Raw genomic sequence first — 22,222 nt, forward strand, 5'->3', positions numbered from 1 at the left:
GAAAGCGGGTTAATTATGGGAGACGGTAAGACAGTTTTATCCTGCTTCCAAAAATATGAATGTAATAAATACCCCCCCACCCCAACATTATTTAAAAAAACAAGACTGCTTATTGTAAATGTTTATTCCCTCAAATGTTTTGTACATTTAACAAATACTTGGACAAGGCAACGTTTTTCCACAGTTCCATTGAAATTTCAATACATTCTGACTTTTTCATTTTTTACCTTATAGTAAACTAAGAAATTATAATTGAAAACAGCAAAATAATGTGCCTGAAGTTATTTTATTCTATTACTTTTTTTCGTTGCAATTTTAAATTTCTTCAGCAAACAAAATATGTTATTAAATGTACTGGACTACTTAGTATATAAACAGAAAATAAACTAATCTGCTGTCATTTTTTCCTCTTTTTTATCCTTTTTTCAAGTAAAAAAAAAAAAAGAATAAAAATCTGCAAAACTATGTGCGAGATCTTTATTTGATGCGTATTTTTTATATTGCCATTTTAAACAGCTCCATCAAACAGGTTTTTACTGTTTACTAAATTATCTCATGGGCAGATAAGTAGTACATAAACAGAAAGGATGCTACAGTAACTTGGGCTCCATCGGGCAAATACGTTAAGTATACTCTACTACCTCATGACCAGATATTTTTTTTATACAAACAAAAAAAACAGTAATATTTAACAACTCACTGGGAATGATGAGTGTTAGTGACTTGGCAGGTCACTGGGAAGAAAGCAGATACTAAACAATGGCATGTTTATTTGCAAAGATAAAAAAGCGTCACTTACACTATGTCTCCCGGCACACTATACTGGTGGAAAAACATTGATTTTGTTTGCTAATATGCTAAAAACAAACTGCTAATGTGAGGACTTACAATTCATAACCACAGGGAATTCCTCTTTTCCCTACACAACAAAAAAACAGTTGCGATTGCAGCAATTTTAATGGACGTTAGCCCTAATATGAATCCATAAAGTTGGTAAGCCGTAAAACAACCCTCGAAAATAATGCATGGTTCTAGTTGAGATCAAAACGCACTCTCATATTAGTAAACATTTAGTTATGATCAGAGGTGGTTGTTAATGACCTACATTTACTTGAGTAAGTTTTGAGACACTTTGTACTTCATGGAGTATTTTTAAATCAATATTGGTGAAAAAGAAACCGTACTCTTACTCCGCTCCATTAGACTACATCATACCTGTCAACCTCAAAGGCTCCATGCCCTTACAAAATGTTGTATTTTCCTTTACAAAATACAAAATCTTACACCATATTTTTTTTTCAAATGTGTTTATGTAGTTTAACATGTTATATTGTACATGTGTTTCGTTATATCATATATATTGTTAATTACCATTTTGTTGTGAGATACTGAGTTGCTCGACATGAATGAGGTTTATTATAAAAAAGGTTCAAAAATTAAGTAGCTTTGATGTTCACCCTAGAAGGAAAAAACTACATGCAAATATAATTAAGTAGAATAATAAATTTTCTTATTCAAATTATTATTCATTTTCTGCATTAAATTATTGTTGGTAATATACTGATTAAAGGGATAACCACAAACCTGTCCTTTTTCATTTTCTCCTTTTATACTAACTTCTTTATACAACAATAATAAGGTTATCTATGCTTCAAAGCAAGTGAGCCGTTTGAGAGCCGGCTGTCTTTAATGAGTTGAGCCGAAAAAGCCGGTTCTCTAAAAAGAACTACAGTACATAACTACAATTAATCCGAGGCAGCAGATGCATGCGCACAGTAGCATCAAACCGCTCGCTTCGTTTGCAACGAAAAAAAAACGATTCCGAGATAAAGGCTTCCGCGGTGAACTCGTTCGACTTGATTGATTTGCCGTTTCGTGATAGTCGGTATTTACCGGATGGTACCCATCATTGACAAATTTGCGTTTTTCCATACAGATTTTCTTGTACGTCGTACACGTCTTAAAATGCATAATAAACGTACATTGTACGGCAAAAACGTACAGGTTGACAGGTATGCTACATTGAACCTCTTACCTAAATCCCCTTCGCGTTAGCACGCGTCTGTCTGACTCTGCTAAGCGCTTTTATTCTCTGCCGATTCAATCACGGGACCCATACAACCACCAGGTAGCACTATTTATTTTTAACCCACAGAGGGTTCACCCAAAAAACGGTCAAGAGCACTGTACACAGATTTACAAGAGTCATACAGAAGGTCCTCCTCTTCAAGTGTTACTCCAATGAAAAAAATCGCAGCCTTTAACACAAGCAACACTTGAAAAGCTGGTGCTGAATTTTGTGTGTGAGGCCAACCAAGCATTTTCTGTGGTTGAACTGTGGCGCAACAAGGGTTGCTGACTAGTTAAAATGTTATATTGTGGGATTTTTATGTTGTGTAATCCGCATTTGACTGTTAGGGGAAGTGTATTAGTATTTTGAAGGGTATTATTTTGTAAAGCAGAAAGAGTAAGTGAAGTACCAGTATATCACCAATAGAAAGCATAGTCGCACAGGTCAGAGAAGGATGCTTGGGCCAAATCTCACGGGACCTCACGCGATTTAATGAGACTTGAGATGTATATACTGGTAACACACTTACTGTGAGGATGATAATATGTTTGTAAAGGTTGTTTGTGATGTCTGTAAAGTTTATAAGAAGTGAAATAGTACGAGTGAGTCGTCTGTTAGCATAAGCAACAAATAGGGCCTTGGGTGAGGTATGCTATGTTATGCTGGACTGTTAAAGAGTGTACTGTGATGTAAATGTGTATATTTTGATACCAATTAACAGAAGGTGAGTTGTTTTGGTAGGTACAGTTATAATAATAATAATAATAATTTCCTTTGTATTGTCATTCTTTGTAACAATGTACACAGAACGAAATGTCGATACACCTGACCCGTTGTAGCGAGCCGATGCAGCCGCAGCCAACAGAGGGCGCCGCCATTTTACCAATTTTATAAGTTATGGTGATTTGTTAATTGATTCTTGATGGCAATGTTATTTTGTATTTAAATGTTAAAGGAACCTCACGTGATTTAATGAGACTTGCTCAATAAATCATCCTTAATGTCAACAAGTAAATGTTGTCGTGTGAGACTGACATTTACCATCTATTTTGCAACAACAACAAAAAAAACAAAAATATATATAAAACAAATGTGTATCACCAGCTGGAGCTAGACCATCCACCTGGGTCCCGTTACAGAGGCACCATCTTTCAAGGTTTTGATTGAAACCTTGCAACTTCATGCAGTAATGATGAAAACCATGGTGCACAAGAACGCAGTACTTGTATTTACCTGAATTATTTTAATCTATTTTAAATTAAATGTCATTTTTTGTTGATTGGATGAAATTTGATGAGTTGATGATCTGATTGAATGGTTGTTGGAAAACAAATCAATAAATAAGAAGTTGCTACGGTTCAGTACTTGAGTAGTTTTTTTTCACCAAGTACTTTTTTACATTTACTCGAGTAATTTTTTGGATGACGGTACTTTTACTGGAGTATTTTGGGGGCTACTCTAGCCACATCTGGTTATGAGCTCCATCAATTGTTTTACCACAAGTCGGGCTCTACCCACACAATCTTCCTCTGCTCTTCCCATATAACGGTGCGCAACCTAGTGAGTAGTGATGTTTGGTCGCACCAGGAGTCAGGGGCCACGCGTTGATACAAGCACGGCAGTCGGTCCAGCAGCGTTTCTTCGCTTCGGGAACACACCAGAAGATGCTCCTCCGACGAGTTTTGGCGATGAAGCTTTGACCTACGTGGTAGGGAAGTCACTAAATCCGTTACAATTTAAACAATGAGAAAGAAAGAAACAAGAAAGACAGAAAGAAACAAGAAATAAAATATAACGAAAGGAAGAAAGAACAAAAGGAAGAAAGAACTAAAAGAGAAAGAAAGAACTAAAAAAGAAGAAAGAAAGAAAGAACAAAAGAAAGAATGAAAGAAAAAAAAGAAAAAGGAAAGAACTAAAAAAGAAAGAAAGGACAAAAGAAAGAAAAAAAGACAGAAAGAAGTTAAGAAAAGAGGAAGTATAAAAGGAGAAAATGAAAAAAGACAGGTTTGTGGTTATCCCTTTAATCAGGATATTACCAACAATAATTTAATGCAGAAAATGAATTATAATTTGAATAAGAAAATGTATTATTCTTAATTATATTTGCATGTATTTTTTTCCTTCTAGGGTGAACGTCCAAGCTACTTCATTTTTGAACCTTTTTTGAAATAAACCTCATTCATGTCGAGCAACTCAGTATCTCAAAACAAAATGTTAATTAACAATATATATGACATAACGAAACAATTGTACAAAATAACATGTTAAACTACATAAATAAACACGTTTGAAAAAAAAATATGGTGTAAGATTTTGTATTTTGTAAGCGAAAATACAACATTTTGTAAGGGTATGGAGCCGTGGAGGTTGACAGGTATGTAATTTGAGCAACAACCTGATCTCTGACTTACAACCAACTAGCAGGGCTAGTATAAAAAATGAAGAATGGTATACCTGAGTTTGCGTGCACTGCGTGCAGACTGTCCAATGAAGATGATGATAGGGAAAATCTCTGCCCGATGCAATCGGCGTACACAGTCCAGCCCCAGAGGCAATACGCAATGAATACCCTGTACGAGGAGGAGAAAAGTCAAAAATGTCCAAAATTCTGAATAAATAAGTATCCCCAAAAGCCCAGGGAAATACATTACCCATTAATGAGTAATGGGCAGTATATCAGTAGATCGATGAAGGAACGCTTTCTCGACTACATTAGGGTTTCTTGCTCATAATGCTGGGTTTGAAGAACATACAGTTGTAAAAATCATAGTTTACTGTGTTTTATTTTTGATATTGGACACCTGCAAAGCAGATTGCATATGATGACAGCAATGTTCCCTCTAAAATGCGTGTGAGCGCAATTGCGCACTACCCAGAGCTTTTCCGCGCACAAGAAAATCTAGCCAGCTCACAAAAATCAGGACTCGAAATTGCTAATTAAGAAGCGAATTAAGTCAAAGTTACGGTGCATGAAGGTAAAAATACACGGGTTCCCCTGATACTGTGTTCTAAATGCAGTATTTTGAAGTTCATGTTGAAGTGGAACGAAGTTAAGTAGTCAGTAAAGTTTTTCGAGAACCGGCTTTTTCGGCTCGGCTCACTAAAATGAGCCGATTCTTTTGTTCCCAAACGGCTCTTCAGGTTGTTTTTGCTTCTTTAATCCCAACACGACCAAATATTATGTAAAATTATTCACAAAATGATTTAAAGGGAGGGGGGTGAATGGAGCCAAAAAGAAAAAAATACTAAACTGGAAAAGCTGAGAAAAAAGGAAACAAAAGGAGAGAAAAGGAGAAAAAAGAGCAGGATTTTTTTTTAAAAAGCCAGAAGAAAAGAAAGAAAGAAATAAAGGAAAAAAGGTAATAGAAAACAAAAAAGCAAGAAATGAGAAAAAATAAACACAATGAGATTTTTTATAAAAGGGAGAAAAGTAGAAAAACCAGGGAAATAGAAGAAAAAGTTTGCGTTGTATTCAAATAATTTCCAATCATATCAAGTCAATCTTGTTGCCAACATTGTACTCCCACTAAAAAATGTGATCAAATACAGTTCTGTATCTTACAGCCGACTAAATAAGCCCCCAAAAATGTTAATATTATGCGACAAAATATATCAGGAAATAAAAAGAAATGGATATCTTGTGAAAGAATTGTAAGGCCGTACAACCTTTGCAATAGTACATTAGTCAATTCCTTCAAAAGTAAAAAATAATTTTGCATTGCCGGGAACTCAGCAAAACTTAACTTGATGTCAAGTTTTGGACATGTTTGATAATGGATTAGTTGCCACACTTGGGATCGCTGTTGCTCACTGTTGTTTCAAGCGTTGCTCACCGACTTTGTGTGAACACTCAGACCCGTGGAAAATTAGAGGGAACATTGGATGACAGTTATTAATTTTTGACTATTGCTCAATCAAACTTGAATCTTTATTATTAGTATACAAAGCAAGTAACTCCCAACAGATATTCAACTGGTATTAATCTACAGACCAGACACTAGATATCTAAGTTGAATTTATTCTGTATTTTCTTGTACACCATTGAAAAGCCATTGTGCCACCCAATGAGGTATTCATTTACAGAAAGATTTACAGCATGACTTTAAAATGTCTCAAATAAATACAGATTAAAAAACGGTATACTCCATTTTATAAAAACATGAAAAAGAAGCTTGATTTATCAAGAGTTTCCTTGGATATTATATGTTATAGGAGTCGCTAGTGGTATAGTTGCACATCTGAAATGTCAAATATACTTTTCTCATTTCCCTTTTGTGGAGTAGGTTTTTTTTGCCTGTTTTAATTTTGAATAGCTAGTTTAGAGCTTCTGCTTCAGACAACTTCTTTAGGCAAATTTTATGTATTCTGTCACTGTGTTGTACAGCTATTTCTGTGCATTTTTTGTTATTTTCTGACTGATGTGTTTGTGCTATACCCAAATAAATAGCCACCGACAATCAATAAAATCAAAGTTGATTTGAACTGATATAAGTAATGTAAAGACACACTTCAAAATACCTAAATCTGAGTACGGAGAATGTCGAGTCAGGACTTGCATGCATGTACAGCACACAATAAAAAATGATTATCTGCATGGATGAATATATATATATATATATACATATATATATATATATATATATATATATATATATATATATATATATATATATAGAGAGAGAGAGAGAGAGAGAGATATAGATATAAATATAGATAATTGAACACGAAAAAAACCTTTTTCATGACTTTTTCTACACTTTGCAGGGTGTAGCAGCAGTTCCTTCCCTGATCACAGTCCTCCAAGAGCTCAGACTTCTGCAGGCGGGCTGCATGATCGCTCGCGCTCAACGTCTCTGCCACAGAAAATGTGTTTGGTTGAATACTTTCAATGAATGATCAATAAAGAAGAAACGACGAGGAATGATGGAAATTGCACTCTCTTTGCAAAAACATGAGTTAAAAAAAAACAAAAACATAAAAAGGTAAACATAACCACATAGGGACACCTTTATGTTAGATTCTCTATCTAATGACACCGGGCTGGATCCTACGTAAAGCTTAGGGAATGGAATGCATTTATAGCCCTTTACCAGTCTCTAAGGTTCTTCAAAGTGCTTTATAATACACTTTACCCATTCATACACACACACACACACACATCGATAGCGGCTCCTACCTGCATATCGGTGGCATTTTGGGTACAGTGTCTTGCCCAAGGACACTTTGACATTAAACTCGGAGGAGCATAGAATTGATAGAAAATGTTTTTATTTAAGTATTTTCTTTTAAGATATACCCTTTTTTGGGGTGTTTTGAAAATAAATAAAATAAATAAATAATATTTTAACAAGACAGGCAGCGCAGTGGTTAGCGCGTGTGCGGCACAATTCTGAGGTCATGAGATCGAATCTTCCTGTGTGGAGTTTGCATGTTCTCCCCGTGCTTGCGTCAGTTTCCTCCGGGCACGGCAGTTTCCCCCCACATTCCAAAAAACATGCATGTCAAGCTAATTGGCCGGTCCAAATTGTCCCTAGGTGTCTATGAGCGAGTGAGTTGTCTTTCTCTATGTGCCCTGCGACTGGCTGGCAACTAGTTCAGGGTGTCCCCTGCCCACTGCCCGAAGATAGCTTAGATGGGCTCCAGCACCCCCGCGACCCTACTGAGGATAAGCAGTGCAGATAATGTAATGTAACAAGGAATGTAAATTTATATTATAAGTATTATTTCACAATTTTCCATAATTAACGTTTTTTTCTTCAGTTTTCCTTGTGATTTTATTGTGTTATAATTGAGAAAAATTTTTGTTTTAATTAGACAAAAATATCTTGAGGATTTTACATAATAGTTTTATTATCTTTTGCATTTCAAGTAACTAAATTAATGGCTTGGTTTAGGTTTTTCTTTGTTATATTGGGGTGTTTTTATTTTAAAAAGCTATGATACAACAACAACAATGTCAAATAAAATTATTAGTATTATTTTGAAATAACATTTTCCAGTAAGATACAGACATTTCTATTTATACATGTTTTATCTAGCAGAATTATTGGTATAGATTGTTGCTTAATTCAATTTTTTTTTTAGGTTTAATCTTTATTTTGTGTTTTTATGAATAAGGAAATGAAAAAAATACTTCAGGTTAATTGACCAGTCCAAATTGTCCCTAAGTGTGAATATTCGAGTGAGTTGTCTGTCTCTGTGTGCCCTGCGACTGGCTGGCAACCAGTTCTGGGTGACCCCTGCCCACTGCCCGAAGATTGTTAAATGTGGGAGGAAACCGGAGAGCCAGGAGGAAACCCACGCAGGCGCACTTGGCACAGGGAGGCCGCAGTAGCTGGAATTGAACCCTGGACCTCTACACCATAGGGCTGTGCTTTAACCCATGGGATGAACTAGCCAGTTTTTGGGGGTGCTCACCCTCAATTTCAACCCAAGCACCCCCAAAAATGATTTCCTTTTTAAAACGCACTTTTCATTAATGAAGGATGGGATAGCCCTAAATGATGGTAAAAAGCACAAGATAAAAAATTAAAAAGTAAAACAAAAATGTGACCAACACAGCCTTAGAAATCTTGCACTGGCTTGATCCCTAGTAGTGCTCCGCTTTTCCACTATTACCACCCAATATAATGACTTAGTTAACATGATCATAAATTAGTCTTCATTTTAGCTGGTGTGTATTAGGATTTGCTTCACGAGATTCGTGATATGCAGTCCTACTTCTGACAATTTTATGTTTGTGCCTCAGTTGTCAACACTGGTAGCGCAATATGGCATTCAATTTGAGTCAGCAGAAGCAGTGGTTGCAAAAAACATTGTGAGGAGCAAGAGGGAGTATGGTGGCATTGAAGAGACACTATCAGTGCAACATTTTTAACTCTCAAGGCAGTTATTTAGATTTGCCCAACAATTCCGATAAGCAGTTGTAGCTGGTACAGGTCTTTCAGCGCATTACGTTGGTTCCATACCTGGCTTCGAAGGACCACTGGTCAAAACAGACTCCAGTAACCGGCTGTGATGACAATTGAAAAAGCTGTGCTTGACCAGTACAACACCAAAAAGTTGGGTGCGGCGACACAGCCTAATCCTTAAATGTAGGGTGGGATATTAAAGTGTTGAATATAATGCATCATAGTCTAATAAGTTCCATGCTTCTTCTGTATGTGTATGTGTGTGTACTCTGTTAGAAATAAATGAATAAAAATTAGGCGTGGCGTAGTGATAGTGTTTCTACTAACCACAAAGTCTAATGTGATATTCACAAATGGGAATTGACACTCATAAACAGTGTTGACTGATCTTAAATGACTTTAAGAGAAACATCCATCCATCCATTATCTGCACCGCTTATCCTCAGTAGGGTCGCAAGGGTGCTGGAGCCTATCCCAGCTATCGTCAGGCAGTGGGCAGGGGACACCCTCAACTGGTTGCCAGCCAGTCACAGGGCACAAAGACAGACAACTCGCCTGCTTATTCACACCTAGGGACAATTTGGACCAACCAATTAACCTGACATGCATGTTTTTGGAATGTGGGAGGAAAACAGAGTGCACGGAGGAAACCCACGCAAGCACGGGGAGAACATGCAAACTTCACAAAGGAAGGTTCGATTTCATGACCTCAGATCTGTGCCGCAAATGCTCTAACCACCGCGCTGCCGTGCTGCCCTAAGTGAAACGCATTTGTTTTTATCAGCCATAAACTCTGGGTGCTCAGCATCCCCAAAGCTCTGAACTTAAAATTGCCCCTGCTTTCACCACCCAGCTGCCGTTCTCCCCGATAAAAGATATTCTAAGTCTTTTTTTTTAAATTACATGATTTTTATTTTTACAGTTTGGAGTAACACAATTAATAGCATTCAAGATATTTCCAATGATGTATTTTCTTATTTTACAATGTTTTGGTATTATTTTAATATCTTAGCACACTTTACAAAAAAACGTTTTTAGCTACTATGTTTTATTTTTGTACTTTTTTTTAGACTTTCTGTCGTAAAATATAGTAGTACAGTCTTTAATTGTATTATAATTGTAAAAACAAATATGTTTCGACATGATGGATTTTGCTTATCACTGGTTATTTTTTGAATATACTCATATAGAAATGCACAATTTCTCTTACCAGGTTCACAGAGTTCAAAACCTTGCCATCCTGCCACCTTCTTATCCAGGATACGTCCCAGGATAGACGGGAGTAACAGGACCGGTCGGCATATGGGCGGGAAGTGCGGTGTGACTGGCGTGTAAGGCATGAGGGTAAGACAACTTCTGGGTGCAGATGTTTTATCTAAATAGAGAGTGATAATACACCATTTTAATGCAAAAAGTAATACCAGTTTAATGTATGAATTTTTTTTAGGAAAACGGTTGACGGGATCCAGCACGCAACTGCATTCCAAAGGGCGCCAGGTGACTAATTAACTGATTTTGCGCACCTAGCGATCATCAACCATCCGCATAGAATGACAGCACTTACAGATCCCTACTGTTGGATCGTTGACGTTCCTACCTGTTTCCTCAACCCCCAGACGTCTACTTTGTGCCCCAGTAAGACGTTTACAGCCTCTGCAGAGCGCCTTTTGTTACTTCCCTTTGCCCCATCAAAAATGTCACCCTGCAGGTCTGTCTGAGTTTGGATCCTCCCCGGCTAAACGGGGATGTGCAATGCACGGCTCAGGAGCTGCATACGGCTCTTAAGCGCTGACGAGTGTCTACTTGGCGGTTTTCCTAAAATGTTTAGAAATTTAAAAAAATGGGGGATGGAAACTTTGTTTTAGTATGCATTCTTTAGGACAAAAATGACACAAATACTTAAAATGTTTTCCAATGCTGTAAAAGGGCATAGGATAAATGTAACATTTTAACCAGGGATGTATTATGTAATAATAAGGTTAGAGGGAAGATCAGATTGTACGAGTTCACGGATGAGAGACAGTTATGACTGCCATTCTCTTACTGGTATCAGGTCATAAAAACACAGGATACAGATTGACGTCTCGAACGCAGCAAAGTCATTTATTGTGACATAAATTTGTGGCTGTCGGGCTTGAACTGTAGCCTAGAGAAATAATCCACAATGCTAAACTCAAGCGCATCTCTCCTCCGATTATTTTCCACTTTCTTGGCTGTCCTCGATGTTAGAAGAACAGCACAGAAATCAAACTTAAACTTAATTAATTTAATTTTATGTACTTTACCTTTTCAAAAGACTGCTATTTTATTTTTATCTGCAGCCTTTTGAGACTCCATGTGATTAAGGGCTATACAAATAAACACGAATTGACTTGAATCTCAAATTAAAAAATGATATCAACAATTGCATTTGTTTATTTTTTTATAGGAATGAAACACACTGTAATTAATTAATATTGTAAGGAAGTTAAATTTGAGGTGGTATCCTACAACAGAGTAGTCACGTGGTGCATCATTCTTAACAAGTCATTTTGATCATAAGCTAATATACTGTTGCTAATATAAATACATTCATTATAAGGCTTATATGAGGCTTTTACATTTTTTGCCCCCTCTAACAAATTTGTTTTTTGTTTTTGTCCAATATGGCTCTTTCAACATTTTGGGTTGCCGACCCCTGTCCTAGCACAACAAAATGTTTGTACCTGAGTCTGTGCTCTTGCTCTTCTCATTCTCGACGCTGACCCAGAGAGGATTTCGGCCCTGTCTACCAGTGCTAACTATCCTCACAGTTTTTTGAGCCATTTCCATGTGCCATTCCTAAAGAAGGGAGCATGGACCAGTGAGATAAACAATTGAACCCCCATACGCAGTCACGCTTACCTTTTGTGACTTTAATGTTTGAAGGTTCATTTCTTCAATAGCCTGGATCAGAATTCGTTGTGCCCTACGATTTCGGTATATAATGAAGCAAAGTGCTAAGTGCTGTTGAAACCTAACTACAGTACTAGTGCATATGTTTCATGAATACCTGTAACAGTTGGGCACCAATCCGCTATCGAGTGCCAGGAGCTGGCACGGGTGAACCTGATTGGCATACCACAAATCTTCTGTTCCAGCCGGGCGTGTGTTGGTCACATGTAGAATGTCATTGCAGGACACGTTCAAAGTCCCTTTGGGACCTGCTGGGATGTTCACGTTGACACGGACATAGAATGAATCTCCTGACGACATCTCACTCTCTTGCAATTGCTGGAGCAGGGTCTCGTAGTCTAAAAGGAAGAAAACTCAACTCTGTCAATGCATGACTGCACACATCTAAATCAAATTGGTGCTATCTATGTAACGGCTGACCATTGTCAGTAACTCAACAAAGTATTTTCTAATGAGTGTCATCCAGTTCACAGTTCATGGATCCTTTAACGCCAAGTACAGGGGTGTCCAAACTTTTCAGAAAGCGGGCCAGATTTGGCAAAGTGAAAATGTGTGAGGGCCTAGTAGTCAGCCTCGCATTCTTTGAACAGTCTTTACTGAATTCACCCTCCTCGAAAGGTTTTTGGGACTTGGCAATCAGCAATGAGACCTCGTAGCCTGCTTTTGTAGCATTTTCATTTGAAAAAAGCGCTGCTGTGCTGGTAAAACAGCTCCCAGTTGCTTCACCTTTTAACATAGTTCGTTTCCACTTAGCATTTTGTAGTTAACATGTTTCGACTGGCAGTGCTTCTTGATAATATACTCTTTGAAAACACCCACAGTTTCTCGGCAAATTAGATAGATTAGATTAGATAGATACTTTATTCATCCCCGAAGGGAAATTCACATTTCCAGCAGCATCCCTGAGCTGAGAACAATACAATAATAAAGCAAAAAGAATACAATATACAAATACCCAGTGTGACGTGCAAATGCCCACTGCAGCTGCAGCTGTTTCGGATTTCGGTGAAAAAATACTACAACGTCCACTTGTCCTGGAAGCAGCGGCCCTCACAGTGAACTTTCCTTTTTTTTATTAACGGTTGCCATGTCGGAAATGGGGTGGGCTAAAATTCTCACAGAATGCCAAGGGCAGTGTGGCCGAAGGGCTACTGCGATCATCTTGATAAATGGTGATTTTTTTTTTTGTACAAATGTATTTTATACTGCGGTCAACATTACTGGCGAGCCACATATTATTAATTGTAAGACAGAGGCTGCAGGCCAGTAAAAATTAGATCACGGGCCGTAACTGGCCACCGGGCCGAACTTTGGACATGCCTGGCTAAGGTTATTTTGGCACCACAAAACACGCAACTCTGGACAGATCTCTCCACTGCTAACATTTCCTGTCCTGAGACTCCCTCTTCCTTCTTCCCCGTTGGACTGTGCCTTTGAAAATGATTTTGCCCAGTCCTGATGATCTTGTGATGTGAACATTCTACTGCAGTTTTTGTCCCTGCACAGTTGACGACAGTTCTCCGTAGGGGCCATTGGGCCCTCTGATGGTGTTGGGCATCATTTAATTTTTCCAATGGAAGTTTTAGCTAATACCTAGAAGTTCCCTGTTGCATTGCATTTCCATGGCTTGGAATTTCCTTTCTAATATTGCTGTGAGAATCAATGTTTCAAAATCTTGTACTCAGGTTCTTGTTTCTCTTTAGGTTCCCGCTCTACTGTTTTCTCTTCACTGTTTCTCCCTCTCTCTCTCTCCTCTATTCCATCTGTCTTGACTTGCCTTATTGTGTCACTCACTTTAGGTTTCAATTTTCTTTCTCACAGCTATGATCACAACTTTCCAACGTCACTATTTAAACACTCTATCTCGTTGGCTCTGTCCTAGTTTGTTACCTTCCATCTCACATCCCAAGCACTATTGTCTCTGCCTTTTGTTATTCCAATGTACCGAACCCTTGTCTGCCTTTCACCTGTACCACCTGACGAACTCTCGGACTATCTTGTCTGTTTGGGTTTACAGGAACACCGACCTCTCGTCTGTTTTTTGGATCATGATTGTGACCTCACTGCCTGACTTCCCATGTACCAAACCCTGCATGGATAAAGGACCACTGCTTTTTGGACTTATTTTATTTTTCAAAGTGTAAAGAAAACGCGAGGGGGCCTATTATCTTCCTCTCGAGTTGAAGGAGTTGTTAACTGGTAAAAGTGACACAGAAGAACAATATTTAATTGGTTTAAGTGATTTGGAGTGAAGCTAGTAAATATGATCTTTGCGCTAGAGCAGGGGTCGGGAACCTTTAGGGAGCCATAGCAGCAAAATATTTTTATTTTGTTTTTGAAACACCCAAGCCATATATTTTCAGGAAAACATTCAGCTGTCAAACCCGCTTTCCAGACAAAAGCTAATTCATCTTTTATTTCACTGTTTTTAGATGACTTGATTAAATGTATAAAATGATAAAAATGCCAGAGCCTGTGTCCCATATCAACAAATATACTACCACAGTTGCTTAAAATCGTTGAGGCTCATTTTAACCTTCATTTTTATTTAGTAAATAATGGTTTGCAAACAAGGTGTAAGCAGTAGGCTTGTCTGAGAAAGAGGGGAGAGTGCTATGTGTACAGAGATCTGGCCACCCCTACCGCTCACCCAATCAAATTGTTCTGTGTACTTACGTGGTGTTTTGGGGTGATTACAGTTTGTGTTTTGGCTTTATCATAAAGTGTCTCAACAGTGAACATAGATTATTTAATGAGCTTCAGTATAAAGGATTTCTTAGAGCCAAAGCGGGGTCTGTTGTTGCGACACCTGGACTGTAAACTGTACTTGGTACAGTGTTCTTAATATACTGGACCAAACAATGAAACTTCATTGTTGCTTCAAGTATGTGCACACCCACCTCAATTTGGAGCTGTTCAGGATTGGAACACATGAAATTTGCACAATCAGCATTTTATCTCTGAGCCATATGCACTCATGGAAGGAGCCATATCTTACTCACGAGCCATAGATACCCAACCCCTGTGCTAGAGTTATCTTAATAATTCTTAATATGTGACGTCATTGCTAACAAGCGTGTGTAAGACATGCACGTATGTGTATACCGTAGTATACATTTTATTTCAATTTCTAAATTGCCTTTCAAAATGATGTGTGCCTTTTTGGTGTTGGATTTAAGTCAAGTCAAGTCATGTTTTTTTGTATAGCCTTTAATCACAGGGAGTTACACAAAAATGGAATTACATGTTATACATGTTTTTTCCTTGGCAGCAGCGTCATTGTTTCGGGGCCTGCAGTCCTTCTTTTCCCCAACAGATGGCAGATTTACCAAATTTTCCAATCCCCTTAACTTTTCCTCTCCCCAGGTGTTTTAAGTTAGACAATCAGCCACCTCTGACTCTCTTCTCCCTTTGCTTAACTGTTTGATTCCTAAAGCCTTTCATTTACCAAAATGGCGAGCATTGGCCTCCCACGACCTTGACCTTCAATTCCCTGCATGGCTCGCCACACCATCTTCTCCTCCGCCTCCCTCCTCGTCCCACGATCGTCCACCCTAGCCATTTTCCATTATGGTAGTCCCAAATCTCCACCTCAAGATTTTGCTTCACCTCAAGAACACTAGTTTCCCTCGCAAGCCTCCCTCTTTAGATATCCTTCTCTGCTTTTCCCCTTCCACATCCCCTCCTCCCTGGTAATGTATTTTGTTGTTCCTGTTTGAATAGAACGCCCCCTTAGTGAAGTTAGACAACCTCCCTTGTGATTCCTGCTTTTCGGTCTGTCCAGCACATTGTGGCAAGCAGTTAGGGAATGTCCCTCAATGAAAAGGTATTAAAACTGATTACATTATGATAACACCTTTTGAATTGAAAATAAATGTATATATATATATATATATATATATATATATATATATATATATATATATATATATATATATATATATATATATATATAGATAGATAGATAGATAGATAGATAGAATGGGACGTACCATCTTGCCTGGGTCGTAACGAGAGATGACACAGACCCGAGACCTGACCAAGTGCCCACATAGCTTCCTCTAAGGTGGAATCCTCCAGCACCATCCGGAGAGCTCGCTCGTCTTGATGGTATCCAACCTGCAGATGACCACACCTTTAATCACACACTTTTGCACAAAACAATGAATGCCTGCAAATAGATGTCTCACCTCCACTATTTGTGCTCCGTGGGTGATGCCCACAGTATGTGCAGCGCTCCCTTCTGTTACTTCATGCACAAATACTCCAGTCTTATTACCTCCCACCACCGCAATCTGATTCAGCAGTGCCTCTCCTTGGAAAGCTATCGTCACTACACGGCCACTGATTCGCACCGCTTTTTGCCGAGAACGCACAAGGAATGGAGGAATGGTATTTTTATCCAAGCTTGGGATTGATTGCAGGAGAGAAAAACAAAACACATTTATTGCTATTATACCCACAGCCATAAACACACAATTGAATGCCTTAATTTAGGCAGGATAACAATCCCTGAACTAGAGAGGTACTTTTTCCAAGTACCATAGTTCGGGATGGGTAATACTCAAAATTTTGGGATGGATCAGCTGCAAGTAAATACAGGGTAGTATCAAGGGACACCTATTTGCTTTATGATCACTGAATATTTGAACCTTTCCCTTCTTGAAGTTCAATCTACTGGGGCGGCAGTAAAGCACTGTCTTGGGATCAAGAGGTTCGATTCCCAGTTGTAAGTGTCCTTGCGCATGACACTGAATCCCTTATGCCTCCGATAGGCAGGTACTTGCATGGCTTACAGTTACACTGATGATGTGTGTGTGTGAATGGGTAAGTGTGAAGCAAGTTGTTAAGCGTATTGGGAGGTTTTCAGTGACTAGAAAAGCGCAATAAGAATGCAGTCCATTTACATTTAGATATCACAGCACAAATGTTTTAGGCACTAAAATGTTTTTTTTTATCAACTACAATTCAAAATTTTCTAGTATAAAAAAACCCCACAAATATTTCTGTTAAAACTGTTCTAGGAACAAAGAACAGCAATGTAGCGAAAATACAAATTGTCAAGTTATATTTATTTGTATAACCCTTAATCACAAAAAGGCTCAAAGGGCTGCATAAACTAACATTACAACATCCCCTGATCTGAAACCTATATAAGGGCAAGGAAAAACTCAACAAATCTTAGCATAGCATAGATCAATTTTCCTCAAATTAATATTGACAAGGACTAGTAGGTTCAGAGACTGTTTCTTCCAAAGACAAGACTGTGAAATAATAGATATAGCTTGCTTGTATATAATGCATATTCATATTTTATTCATCCACTGTAAATATGTTCCTGCTAATGCTGCATCGTTTTTATTTTCACTATTGTTCTGATGCACTTACTACATGGGCTAGTCAAAATACTGTATGAAAATGTCAAAAACACAACTAAAGTACCTATCATTGCACAACATTTTAAAAATAAATTCAATAATGCAAATCAAGTGTCAATTTTCTTTCAATCGCTCTGTTGTCATAGTGAAAAGGGACAAGTGACATGTTTTTGTTGAGGAGCAGTAACATGTTTACATTTTTGGTTGCAGGTCGTTGCTCTCTGCAGGGTGAACGCTTTTCATCTGTTTATGTAAATTTGTGGTGTTGCCACAGTAGCAGAACACTTTACCACAGAAATGACTGGTGGAATTGTCCTTTTCTGTAGTTCTGTGCTTCCTATTTGCGTTTGTCATTTATTAACTTCTGGTATGGATAGGTGCCTAACTGTGGCCCTTTCCTCTCTCTACCTGACAGGCAGGATGCACAAGCCGGCCAGCTTGGGAGAGGTGCTAAAAGTGTTACTGCCAGTCACAACCACGGCATAAACAAAATAAAGAGAGGGACTGTGGGTGCTGGGTGAGAGAGAGAGAAGGGCTGCGCTATCTACATAGAGAAGCACCGCTTTGTGGATATTGCATCAAAGTATCAATCCCAAGACATTGAACCATTCTGATCCAAGTATTTGCTTAGTGTTGAGAATATCGATATTTGGATTTAGCAACCCTGACCATTATTTCAGATTTAAATTGACTGCATGTGACATCACGTTGCCTTCTCTGCCAGAATGGAAACCATGATGGACAGCAAAAAACACTAGTTGAGTTGAAACAAATAACAAAAAGCACAACAGAAGAATATAACTACCACTTTTTACCATGGTGATCAATTCCTGTGCGGTGGCCCAGCTTCTATGCCAGATTTAAGATTGTATCCCTTTTAGAGAAAACAGAAGCCGTTTACCAATGTTTACCAAATGGAGGGAGGCAAGACATTGGCAGGCTTTCAAGTATTCTAGGATTTGCAGCAAATATTTTTCACAAGGTATGTTTGATCCATTTCCGAGTAATTTCAGGTCAAAGACACTCAATATAATAGGTTAGCCAGTGCCAACTACCAAAGGTAGTGGCTTTTTGTTGCCATTTTTTACTACGTAAATGACCTGCTTTAATTGTGATTACCCAGGGATTTAAAAAAGTAATTTTCCGAATATCTCATGTTTTGAAAACGGTTTTGTGCTCTACCATAAAGCGTTTTTCGCTGACATGAACTGCCAAATTATCAACTGAAGAGAAAACGTCATTTTGCCAAAGTAATTATTTTAAATGCTCAAAAGTGATTATATACAAGGTGCAAATGCCCTTTGCTTTACTGTTCTATAACATTCGTCAAAGAATTAGATACAAAGTCATTTTAGTAACATATGCTCAAGGGAGACATCTTACACTGGGGTTCAGTTTGTCGGCAAAAGAAAGCACAGGAACGGGGTCAGGCTACGATTAACTGGTAAGCATCCAGACATTTATAAGCTTTTAGATTAGCGCCGGTGTATAAAGATTCTCTATTTACGATATAGTGGTACGGATAGCGTGGGCTAAAGTCAGGCAGACACAACGATATGGGATTTTTTGGGGGAGGAAGACTGTACTGCTCATATTGCTATGCTATTCTCAGTTTCTCTGAATAGCGCTTTTTGTGCTTTCCTCATTTGATTTCATCCAACAGCTGCACAATATTCGTTTGACTCGTCATTGCCAATGGTGTTGAATAGCATAGCTGTTTTTGTTGTTGCCGTTTGCCATTTACTGCCCTCGTCCACTGTTTACAACGGGTTACTACCGTCCGTCATGGTGTCGTCACGTGAGTAGGTCACGTGTGTGTAAAGGGTTAATTACCAACACGACCACTTTTCGCCAACAAAATAAATTAAAAAATCCAGAGTTTTTTATTTTCTTTTAAACAACAACATAAATCTCGGACGAGTACTTTGCAGCTGCTTTATTTTAAAACGAGATTAAGTCTTTGTACGTGAATAAACGTCTCCAACGAACGCCATTACAATTTCATTTATGTTAGGTTTGCCACTTCCGCTTTCAAACAAGCACAAATTTAAGTACCGCTTTTTGATGTCAAAGTGTCAGGTTCTGGCACGCCACCTTCCTCCGGAGAGCACCAAATAGGTGTGCAACTGGACACATCTGTATCCAAACCTGTTCCTAATTATCCCAAGACTTTCTATTGACTGCTCATACAGCACACTGCGTTGGATCATTGGCATTGTCATCCTGGTGGCAATTTCCATGCCACTGCTATCCGTTCTTCTGTTATCATGTCAGTTTTGCTTTTTATTTTGGGTTTGGGCACTTTACTGATTTTTTAGGACCTTGTTTCTTTAGTTAGTTGTTCCTGTTTTTTGTTAATGAATACCATCCTTTTTTGAGCACAACTCCCTCCGTTCCGGCTTCCCTGCTTTTGGGTCCACCCGTAAAAGGTGACAAAAAGGTTGGCAAGCATGGATTTAAAAGCATTGATCTTAATCATAACATCCTCCCCCCATTGGGAAGGGCTTGCTCCGGTAAGAGTGCAGACATTTTGATGCCATCAGAACCGAACTAGTGCCAGAGTGAGTGTGTATCATTTTTCACTGTACTACAAGTCCAACATATGAGCGGCACAGAAATATCCTGGATGAGGGAAACTGCAGTAATGCACACAGATTATTCAAATAAGTAGTCATGCATGGATAATCAGAAAATTAAAGGAGTAACCCAACAAATTCAATTGGACTACTCGGGCTCCGACAAAGACTCAAATCAGATTATCAAGCCTATACATAAACAGATTACCAGTAATCGTCAAATTTGAGTCACCCGTTTAAAGGTCATGTGAGTTCTCATTTCTGAAGTAAGATTACCTCACCTGTATGCATTTTTGGTCCCACCTGAAGCATTTTTTCCTGACGGAGGTTTGTTATCACTCGACACTGGAAACATGTGGAGAAAAGTTTACATTTTGATGATTTGTATTAAATTTTCTCTGTCACGTGAAACAAAAATGTGCCTGTCACTTAAAGTAGAAATTATTAAGCGCCTCCTGGTGGTAAAAAAAGATAATTCGTAAGATTAAATAAAATAATAGTAATAAGCAAAATTACATTACCTATCATATAAACATGCATTTTTCAAAATACTTGTAGAAAGGAGAGTTTATTTCAAACAACATGAGCTTAACCCTGAGCTGCCATCTTGCTGCTACAGGTACCCAAAAGCCTCAAAAAGGCTGTGAAAAAAAAGAGACTTCAAATGTTGCATTTTGGTCTTTGTGAATCTTCATACTTTGTATTCTTCCTTGTGCTTTTAGCACTATACCAGGGGTGGACAGCTATTTGAAGTCACAGGCTGTATTGGGCTAAAAAAAATTGGCCAAGGGGCCGGTACAGGACACCTATTTTTTTTTACTTTCATAAAATTATTTTTAAACACTCACAAATAAAGCAAAAATAATGTCTTAGGTCCCTGTTTTAAGCACCAAATTCGATGGATCGTTTTGTAATGTTACTGTAGTTTTATTTTTTCAAGTATTTTTTTGGTAGAATCTTGCAGGCATATTTTTGTAGTATTACTGTATTTTTGTTTTGTATTTTATATGAGTAGTATTTCTGCATAGTATTTTATAAAGAAATTTCCATAGAAGTATTTAAGCAGTATTTCTGTAACATTTTTTGTAGTACACCAATTTTTATTTTTAATAATGCTGTATAGTTGTATTTTTATAGTATTTCTGCCATAATAATTCTGCCGTGTATTTTTTTGTAATTATTTTGTAATATTTATGTAGTAGTATTCTGCTTCATAGTATTTTTGTAAAAGTATTTTTCAATTATTTCCATAGTTGTATTTTGGGAGTATTTATGAAGTTTAACTTTTTGTAGTGTTTCTTAACTATTTTTGTAAAATTACTGTAGTTGTATTTATGTAGTATTTCTTGTGTAACAGTATTTAGGTATTGTAGTATTACTGTAGAAGTATTTTTGTAGTATTTATATAGCATCTCTTTTCATTTTTAGAATGGAAGCAATATAATCTTAACTAAATCTGACATTTAGTTTTGTTGTGATTTTGTAGTATTCGTGTAGTATTTCTGTAGGAGACATTTTACAGGGACAATGTGACTTTTAAATCCAACTTTTCAATTTCTCCAGTCCCATAAAAAAAATCCGATGTGAATCACGTTTTTTGCAGAGCCACAAATACATCAGCCATTTAGCCACGTAATTTATAATCTTGTGTCTGCATTGGTCAAGAAATATGATTTGTCTATCTTGAGTAAATCTCAAATGTATTTGTTTTTTATACAAATCCTTCTCCATATAGGTGTTGGGTAAAATGACAGTAATATATAGCTTACATTTTCAGTTGCTGGAAGTTCTTTCCATTACAATTTAACACTGGTAAACGCTACCTTAATTTTTTTGCATAGCCCATCATAAATGTTCATAATTGCTACATAATTCTTGCACTAATACACATTTCATAGTGCCCTGTTAAGGTGAAGCATGTACCTTTCCTCTTGGGCGCGACTCGTTTGGGGCCCTGATGTTTTATAAGACAATACTGTACAAACTAATGCCAGCTGCGGTTAATTACGATGGAATAAGAAATGGAAAGGCAAATTAAAGCCTGGTGGCCGTGTTGATGTTGTTTTAAAGCATACTTGTTGAGAACATGGCACAAATTTCAAGAATTTACAAGTACTTTACCCCAAGTTAAAACAAATCTTAATTCTTGAAAACACAACCTTAAAATTTAAGCATTTTTAAGGATTTTAAACACCGATACAAACTGTGTATATCCAAATTCCTTGACATACAAGTATTTTAGAAATGAACGTCTATATTGTATTTCATGTACTTTTGCTTATTATTAAAGTCAATTGTGCTTTTTTTAATGAACCATGGTATTTTACCACAGGAGGGGCCCAACAAATTGCA

The 22,222-nt window shown here is 37.6% G+C and overlaps 1 protein-coding gene across 1 annotated transcript in view; it reads right to left on the bottom strand.

Annotated features, from left to right (window-relative positions):
* Nucleotides 1–2,122: 2,122 nt before the first annotated feature.
* ccdc40 (coiled-coil domain 40 molecular ruler complex subunit) overlaps nt 2,123–22,222 on the bottom strand; it is a 40,656-nt gene continuing 20,556 nt past the window's right edge. Inside the window, exons 11-20 of the mRNA XM_088342574.1 lie at nt 20,152–20,215; nt 16,107–16,323; nt 15,909–16,035; nt 12,014–12,254; nt 11,866–11,929; nt 11,688–11,802; nt 10,193–10,357; nt 6,806–6,924; nt 4,526–4,641; nt 2,123–3,772 (exon numbers count right to left, since the gene is read on the bottom strand). Of these exons, the coding sequence (XP_088198700.1) occupies nt 3,565–3,772; nt 4,526–4,641; nt 6,806–6,924; nt 10,193–10,357; nt 11,688–11,802; nt 11,866–11,929; nt 12,014–12,254; nt 15,909–16,035; nt 16,107–16,323; nt 20,152–20,215 (1,436 nt within the window). The 3' untranslated portion in view covers nt 2,123–3,564. The remainder of the gene's footprint in view (nt 3,773–4,525; nt 4,642–6,805; nt 6,925–10,192; nt 10,358–11,687; nt 11,803–11,865; nt 11,930–12,013; nt 12,255–15,908; nt 16,036–16,106; nt 16,324–20,151; nt 20,216–22,222) is intronic.

The sequence above is a fragment of the Urocampus carinirostris genome, chromosome 8, assembly GCF_059441175.1.
Source record: "Urocampus carinirostris isolate Australia breed hairy pipefish chromosome 8, RoL_Ucar_1.0, whole genome shotgun sequence".
Taxonomy (NCBI): domain Eukaryota; kingdom Metazoa; phylum Chordata; class Actinopteri; order Syngnathiformes; family Syngnathidae; genus Urocampus; species Urocampus carinirostris.